The sequence below is a fragment of the Poecilia latipinna genome, unplaced genomic scaffold (assembly GCF_001443285.1).
Source record: "Poecilia latipinna isolate Pla-1442-1.1 unplaced genomic scaffold, P_latipinna-1.0 Scaffold27, whole genome shotgun sequence".
Lineage (NCBI taxonomy): Eukaryota > Metazoa > Chordata > Actinopteri > Cyprinodontiformes > Poeciliidae > Poecilia > Poecilia latipinna.
Genome location: NW_015112643.1, coordinates 195692 through 204916, shown reverse-complemented (window position 1 = coordinate 204916; position 9225 = coordinate 195692). Strand labels below are relative to the sequence as shown.

At 35.6% G+C, this 9225-nt stretch overlaps 1 protein-coding gene across 2 annotated transcripts in view; it reads left to right on the top strand.

The window, feature by feature from the left end:
* sntg1 (syntrophin, gamma 1) overlaps nucleotides 1-6829 on the top strand; it is a 71126-nt gene extending 64297 nt beyond the window's left edge. For both annotated transcript variants that reach the window (XM_015038884.1, XM_015038893.1), the window contains exons 18-19: nucleotides 1238-1348; nucleotides 2005-6829. In XM_015038884.1, coding sequence (XP_014894370.1) covers nucleotides 1238-1348; nucleotides 2005-2187 — 294 coding nt within the window. In that variant the 3' untranslated portion in view covers nucleotides 2188-6829. The remainder of the gene's footprint in view (nucleotides 1-1237; nucleotides 1349-2004) is intronic.
* The last annotated feature ends 2396 nt before the right edge of the window (nucleotides 6830-9225 follow it).

Here is a 9225-nt window from a genome sequence, read left to right as displayed (position 1 = left end):
TTATCAGAATATTCTAATTTTATGACCAGCACCTGTACTTGTATCAGTCATTATAAATACACACCTACTTTGCCAATTAATCAAGGTTTGGATTCAGGCATTTTAACTGTCAGCTACTGTATCACAACATATGTTCACAAATGATGACAAGCTTTTTTATTTTATTTTTTTTTAAAAAGGACAACCCACTTGTGTTTCAGCACATAATGTAAATTCAGAAGAACAGCATATCCAGCTCTCTCTTGTGGTCCCTTCCTTGTTTGCAAGAAAGATTATGGTAACGCTACTGATGTGCCAGGTTAATTAAAAGATGGTTTGTTGCCATGCAATATCCTAGCTGAAGCACGCGTGTCATTACTTGATTGAAGAACTGTACATATAATCAAGAATATTAAAAAGAATCCTGTGAAAACATGTTGAACTTGCATTCAAGATTCATCTTACATGCATGAAAAAATAGCAGCTAACAGACTTTAAAGAAAAATTGTCTGTAGCATAAAATAAAGATAATGAAAAGTTATATTTCCACTGCAGCAATAAGTTGAGCGCTGCAGATGTCTGGCCTTTTAGAACGTCACCTTCTAAATCTTCCTGATAAAGTTGCTGTGATTGGCATTGAGGACAAGATAATGCTCTATCATTACCTCTGACAAGATTAGCATGAATGAATTTCAAAGGCAAAATAGATGAGGTGACACTTCTGCTGCACTCTGATTATGCTTGGTTGTTACCCGCTGTAGATTTTTACAAGAAAGACTGTATTAAAAAAAGCATCTAATGCACATGTCGCGTTATAGCATCATTTCTCATACCACATTTAACCAAATTGTTAAAGTTGTTCCTACAGTCCCAGGAGCAGTTTTCACTGTCCAACAGCGTGCGCACACTGTGACATAGTCAAGTGGAAAGCACAGCTCACTGTCCACCTGAGGAGTCTGAAAACTGACTCACTGGGAAGCTTTTGTTTACTGATTTTAGCACTAATTGAGTCACCGAAGCGCTACTTCATATTAAATTGTGCTGCGACTTCTCACTTTTTTTTTTCTACCGGCAGCAACGGCACATTCATCTCTCACAATGGATCATGCTTGACTAATCTGCTGATGTGCCTCATTTCCAATCAGCTCCTTGAGGATTTTATCATTTATAATTTATGAATAAAGTGACTAGAGAAGAAATACTGTAGTTGAATTGCAGCGAATATGGAGATTTAGTTTTCTTTTTCTTGTCATTTCAGGCAGTACTGTGGAGATACAAGTTCTCCCAGCTAAAAGGATCATCTGACGACGGAAAGAGCAAGATCAAATTTTTATTCCAAAATGCAGAATCCAAGTCTATTGAAGCAAAGGTGAGTCTGGTTTTACGAGATTATACAAATTGAACCATGATACTAATGATATATATACTGTTTTTCCCCTTGTTGCCACTAAATCAGAGAAAATGTTTTTGCCCATTTTAGATTTTTTTTAAGATTACCAAAATGATTAATTTTATTCCTAAATATACAATAATATAATAGAAATTTTTCAGATAATTAATTAACGACTTTTTCTTTTTTTAATGTGGCATTTACAGACATTAAAATTACTGATAGATTAATCAGATGATTGAACATAGTGTTTTGTAGAGTGGTCATCACAAAACCCTAAATGGGACCCTGCTTAGTCCCATTAAAAATTTAGAAAAGGTGCTTGTGAGTGAGGCGGCCTACGGACTTCACTTAGTCGCTCCAGTTTTGTCAGCAAGAATGGTTCAAATCTCCACCAAACTATTGTGAGAAAATTATGGATGTCTTTGTCAAGTCCTTGTTATTATTCTGACATTGAGCTCTTGGAAAATGATTTTAATGTTCCTAACTGACCTAAAAGTAAAAAAAATAAATAAATAAAAGTGATTTAATTTCATTACACTGAGGCAAAAAAAAAGTATTTGGTGTCTTTTATACAGTGTGTGTGTAAATTTCTGGTTTTAACTGTAAATGTTTGATTTTGTGCTTTTGTTTAGGAGCTGGAGTTCTCAAACCTCTTTGCTGTTCTTCACTGTATTCACGCTTTCTTTGCTGCCAAAGTTGCTTGTCTGGACCCAGTGTTTGTGGAGAGCCAGGGCAGCGCTACGACTGCTGGGATTCCTTCTCTGTCCAGCCTCTCTTGCAACTCACAGACTCCAAAACTGAAATACACCACTTGACAGGTGCTGCTGTCTCCGGACCTCTTTTAAAAGACCAGAATCGCCTCAGACAACGAACAGCTGAACGTGGATCAAGGCTATAAGTGTGTTGCGGGTAGCTGGACGCTTTAGTAGAATAAAAGACCTCCTTGTGAGTATTACACTTGATATCTCTGAAGACTTCAGGAATTACTTTGGACCTGACTTTGAACCTCTTCTTTGAAAACCTTCTGAGAGCGACTCGATGGACATGAAATGGGTTTTTGTCTTTCTTTCAAGCCTCAGACAACCACATGATTATCACATCAAACAGAAATTGCTGGTAATTTCCCTCAGTAGCTTGTCTTTTTTCTGTGAAACTTCACTGAGAATCTTGGGCTAGATGCATAAAGATGCGCACACTCATGGCTGTGTGGGTTTGTACTCATAAAAGCATATGAATTACTTTCTCTAGACTACCAAATCCTTCATTTTAATGGAAACTAAGTACGAATTTACTAAAGATTATTAATTAACATGGGATTTTCTTAATATCACAAACTGACTTCTTTTTTTTTTTCATCTGGGGATAATAAGGTGGGATTTTCTCTTGGGATAACAGCCTTATCTTAGTTTGCAAGCTAATTTGGATGTGATTTTTTTTCCCAAGGTCACAAGTTCGTTTGTCTTAAGAAAACCAAGCCATTTTTATTTCTTTGTCCCTCAAGAACAACATGCATTTCCTTGAAATAATGGATTTACTTGCTTTTATTATAAATTTTAATGTGATTTTCTTGAGATTACATGCTGGATATTATTTTATCTTTAGCTAACTAACTAATTGATTATGGTGCAGATGGTTATTTTAGTACTCCTAGTTTCATTGTTCACTGTCACTGTCATGACACTTCAGTTTGGTACCACAGTAGTCAGATGTTCCTTAACGGGGCATTTTCACATTTAGAAATCTGTCCGCATTATGTTCTTCCTTTGCTTTTGTTTCATGATTGCAAAATTATTTAAAGTTATCTCAACAAAGTAAATCTTTTTATGTCAAAACAACTAAATGTATTGAACACAATACCACTGTTAAATTCATATGATGACATAAAAAGTCTTATTTTCAAGTATTGAGGCAAACAACACATTATCACTAGATGATCTTTTCTGAGCAGGACGTCTCTGCTTTATTGCAAAAATCTCAATAATTATGAAAATATGTACAAGAACTCCTTTTTTGTACTATGATTATATACCCTGATAGGAAGCCTTCTATTTGGGTGGGATATATATATTCAGTATAGTATAGTATTCAGATAGTTAGTTCTCATTTCTGTTCTAGTAAAAACCTTTTACAATCATGATAAATTATCTCCACATTTTTTTTCATTTTTGCTTTATCCTACTGGAATGAAATCACTCTCTAAATAAGTGGTCTGAATAATCCGGCTCAATATTCTAATAGCATAAGTAGGTGAAAGCATATGTATGATTTTTTGTGAGTGTGTGTGTGTGTGCGTGTGTGTGTGTGCGCGTGCGTGTGCGTACGGATGTGTGTGTGTGTACACATGATTTATGCATCTAGCCTCTGGAGTTAAAAATATGAAAAAGCACTTTTTTCTAAAACATGTAAACCTGTTCAAAGACAAAAAAAATAAAAAATAAATAGCCTCGACTGGATTATAGGAAGAGTTTACACTCATTTTAAGTGTTTTTGTGTTTTTAAACGGACAATTTAATTCAAGACTCATTTAAAGTCAGATTTATTTACCTCAGATTAGAGTCCACCTATAACTAAAAAGCAACATTGCTGGTGAGAGAAATGTATGTTTTAGGTTGTTTCTTGTGTTGTCCTTGCCTGACACTCAGCATTGTGAAGTACAAACACATCTACCGATCTGCGTATCGGTGTATAAACGTGTGAGCGTTTGTGAGTGCAAGTGGGTGAATGTGACTCTAGTTTGAGTGGTCAAAATGATTGGAAAAGCACTATATAAGTTTAGTCCATTTACCATTTTACCATTTACATCTGTTTTTGGGTCACAGGTTGGCTGAAAGTCTATTGCTGCTTATTTTGTTGGTGGATAAAGAAGATGACTATGAACATCAGGTTCATCATTAAACAGCCTCAATTGGACAAACAAAAGAAAAAAAAAACAATTTTTGTTTATAATATCTCTTCTCAAAACAATTATGTAAATAAACACTGACATTTGAATAAACTCAGATAACCATAAAGCATAACTTGAAGGACTGTCACTACTACTTGGCATTGAGGTATTCGATATTTGACGCGTGCCAGAGGTTAAAAGCTCATACACTGATGCTCTCTTTGTCATTTACTCTTTGAACCAGTTACAAGTATAAAATCAGCCATGGTGTATTTTTTATCGCTGCTTGAGATTACCCTGTAAATATTACATTAATGAGAAATGGTCAGGAGGAAAACAGAAATATCCAATATCCTAGCTTAAAATGCTTTCAGTTACTCCCTTTAACCTGTCTCTGTTTCAAACTGTTTGTAAATGCTGCAGAGTGGCAGCTAAACTATCATAATCACAAAGAGTTCAGGTCAATTAAAGTAATTATTCTCACTCTTACCTCCTATTTACAGAGGAGGAGACCCCTGGGTAAGAGAAACTCTGGAGGATAGCAAATTAAAAGGGGTCAAAGCATTTTCGTGCTGTGCAGCCTTGTTAAGGCGTCTGATGGAAAGCGGCGGTGGTGCAGTCTATGCAAAGAAAGTCTGTGTGATGATTTTGTGCTTTAAAAACAATCTTGATAAGAAATAACCGTGCCACACAGGAACCTAGAGGGTAAGGTTGACTTTATTTTATTATTATTTTTTTTTTGCAGATGTTTTAATAACAGATATGCAGTGAAATAAATCAATAAATGAGAACTTTTGTATCACGGCTCAGTCATGAGTGAATTTACTTTGCTCAAATACAATCCCATGGCAAAATACTTATATTGTTTGAACTTTTTCCAAACTTTTGGTGAACTTTTTCCACACTTTTTCACATAACCACAAATTTTAATGTGCTTTGTTGGAATTTAAGTGCGTAAGTGTGAAGTGAAAATATCCCTTTACGCTATGATGCCATGAATATAGTGCATTCAGTTATCTTCAGGAGTAGAAAGGATGAACTTTTTTGGACTGCATGTCAAATGCTACCTATGGTGAAAACCGACACTACACATCAGCCTGAGCAAACCATTCCTACAATGTAACATGGTAGTGGCTGCATCATGCTGTGGTGGTGATTCTTTTCTTCAGCAGGGTGAGGAAAGCTGGTCATGAAGGAGACATGAAGGTCATGAAGACTGAAGGAGCTAAATACAGGATAATATGTGAAGGAAACCTGAGAGACGCTGCAGAAGACTTGATGTTCACCTTCCTGCAAGACATCAAGCCTAAACAAAACACCCAGAGCTACAGTGGGTCAAAGTCAAAGTCCAGACTTAAATTCATCTAAGAATCTATGTCAAAACCAGTTGGCATTGGCAGATGCTGAACATAAAGTCTGATTGAACTCAAACTATTTTGCATAAAACAGTGGAGATGAAAATTGCAGCTAAAATTGATACACAAAATATTTACATGAAGATATCAAAAACAAATATATGGTAAAACTTTCCAAATTATATTGTAAAACATATATTAACCACCATTACCTTCTTCTAGTTATGCATTACTTTCTGTTGGTCTGTCACAAAAAATATCAGCAAAAAAAACAAACAAACAAAAAAAAACGTAAATGCATTGAAGTGTGTGGTTGTAATGTGGCAAAGTGAAAAAAAAAGTTTAAGCAGTACATACTTTTGCCAAGTACTGTAAAACCACTTTTCAGCTTCTATTAAGATATTGTGTCAAATTAAATATGCACACTTCCATTATGGCATCCTTTAAAAAAAAAAAAAAAACATTCATCCTTTAAAACAAACTCCCACGGTCTCTCCGAGCTTTTTCTGAGAAACATTCTCGAGGACCTTGTCAGGGTTTCTCCGAGCCTGACCTCAACACATAAAAATTTTAAAAGCATCTAATGAAAGATGCTGTTTGTCACTGACATCCAGGAAATCTCTGCTTCCATTTTCTTCATCTGCTTTTTGTCAGTCACCCCAGCGCACTTCTCCCATACACTTAATATTCAGCAAATCCCCAGTCTGAGGCAGCAGCTTTTTACGTTTGAGCACATAAAAAGCACTATTTTGACAACTCTTTGTCTGATCTGCTTCACTTTTTTGGCAGGTGCATTTCTCAACACTTTAAAGGATCAGTGTCGAGTTTGAGGCTCTTTGGATGAGCGGTCCTCTTATTTGCAAGCCTTTCACAAAAGTATCCCCACCAGGCAATATACGCAAGCACTGGGAAACGCTTTTGTATGTACTCTGCGAGCAATCAGGATCCAGAAACAAAATTCAACGGGATCTTCTTTTGATTCTAATGCGCCTCGCTAACAAGTCTAAAGAAATTCAGCTCCCATGGAACATAACATTAAGAGCGCATTACAATGACTGGAAGACAAGCAAAGTGATTGTGACCTTTATTTTTGTGCCACACAGTTACAATGAAACAACACATTTTCAAAATGAACTGCACACACTGAGAACAATCAACCCATCGCCCCAACAAAGAGAAGCTGGACTGATTTGGCTTAAAAAAGAAAAAAAAAAAAAAGAAAAAAAAGAATCCAAAATAGAGAGTGCAGGGCAAGTCACGAGCTTGTTTATTTTACTGGGAGCAGTTTTAATAGTCGAATCTCGTCCACGTTAAATGTAATCACAGCCATCCCATTAACTTTGGTGCAAGGGGCGACCTCAGAGTCTCAGCTGTACGTCTGCCGGATTCAATGTCGCTCACTAATTAGCAATTACATTTCAGGTTATGGTATATAAACAGTTGTGCGGCTCAGATGCGTCATGTGAATTTTAATGGAGGCTGTGCAAATCAAATGGGACTGTTTGGTTGTTATTGGTAATTACAAGATAAGAATCTGCGCTGCTAAACTAAAAACTATCCGTCAAGAACATTTAAAAACTATGCAAATTAAAATAAACTTACTGAAAATAGAAATCATCTCCCCACGCACAAAAAAAAAATCTACGAGAGAAGTAATCAAGCTCATTTTCAAAACAAAACTATTTTTCAGTACATCAGACTAAAATTGAGAGCTAATATTTTCTACGTAGCAGACAGCAGTGGAGTTCCCAGTGTGAAGATACAGTACAGCAAAAGGGGGTGTGCTACAACAAGTCAACTGCAAATTAAACTAGATGGAAAAAAAAATCATATGAGAACAATATATACTGCTTATATCACTTTTATATTGAAGAAAATTCATATCAACAACATTCAACTTAGTTTTTTTTTTTTTTTTTTTTTTTTTTCAAACCGAAAGGTTCATTCAAAGAAAGATGAAGAGACTGTCCAACTGTGTGACAGTGAAGTATAAGGAAAACCTATAAATGTCAGGCCAGCGCCGTTCTGGTTTTCAGTGTGGAATTTTTTTTTTTTTTTTTTTTGCACAAAAACACCTTTGTTTAGATAATTTACTGTGCCAGGAAGCTCACAGAAATCCTAACATGATGCAGGGGTACATTGGCACTTAAAAGCCACCGCTATCAGGGAAGTACTTGGGGTGCCTTGTAATTAAAGGTGAATTTACATTACAATGAGTCCAGTCCCCAATTATAGCCAAGAGTGGTACCTTTTTTTATATATATATTTTCTTTACTTGAGGACTGCAGATTAAGGTGCTTTGTTGGACACAACTGTAGTCCAGGATACAAAAGGCATCAAAATCTTGGACAATTGTGATTTTGCATTGTTTTTGATTAAAAACATAAAAATGAAGAAGAAAAAAAAAAAACACATCAGCACTGTACAGAATTCAACTTGTCTCAAGGCCATGGAACCAAATAATCATTTTAAAGGGCAAATATCATAGAGCAAACAAAAAAGGAAAAAGAAAGCTATCAACAGCATGAAACAAAAATGAATCCTCATCAACTTTTACATTGTTTTTCAAAACTAACTCATTTTTGTAAAGCATTTTTTTTTCTCTGCAAAACTGGAAGTGAGTACATTATAAGGATGACGGCGCATCACCTGCATCTGCAGTGCCTGATCAAGTATAGCAGTACAGTAAACATGAAATGCTTCCTGTATAAAAGTACCAGCATTTTCATGAGGATAGATTGAATATATGACCACCGATTGGTAGCACAACAAAAAGATGGACTGAGCACTTTTGCTACAAAGTTCATCTATGGGTAATAATGCAGCTTGAGCAGGCAGTGAACAGCCAAACTACTAAGAAGTAGCTGAGAGCGAAGTTTTCAAGTGAAAACTGTTTTCTTTTAAAACACTGTTTACTTTTTTAAGTGTACAAAACGAAAATGTTCTTCAGGATGTTCTTCCAGTTTCTGAGCCAAACCGCAGCCGCAATGTGATCGCACTTTGCTATTTTAACTCCCTCTCCTTTCACTACATGGGTAGCATTAGCTTGACGTGACTTTTTAGGGTTAAACGGCATGTGAAAATTAAATGCTGGTGAATTTCTGGAGTTTACATGACGGACATCCTCAGTATAACGTTTCAACAGCTACGTCACCATAGAGAGCTAAAACCATCACAAGTAAAACCCCGACTACTTGTTTGAAGAAAAGGCAGACTTGCACATTCACTGCATGGCTCACCAATATAAAATAAGCTAGTTTGCTGGAAGGAAGAGCGTATAAGAGTAACAATGCTGGTCAGAAGTCGTGTACAATTAATTATTTTTTTTTATTTTAAACTACCTGCTGCCAACTTGTTTAATTATAGAATTATGTTATTTTGTTAAAAGTAGGTTCAGTGTTACAAACACTAGATCAATCAAACTTGTGGGCTGCATTCTGTGCTGCATGATGCTTGCTGTTTTTTGTGTACGTTTTGCTTTTTAACGTTTTTTTTTTTCCACATTTAGTCATAGAATTTAATATAATTATTCAGAGCTACAATCCTTAACCTATTAAAAAGGGAAAAAATAAATTATGATAAATGCCCTTTAAATTCCTATGATTTTTTAAAAA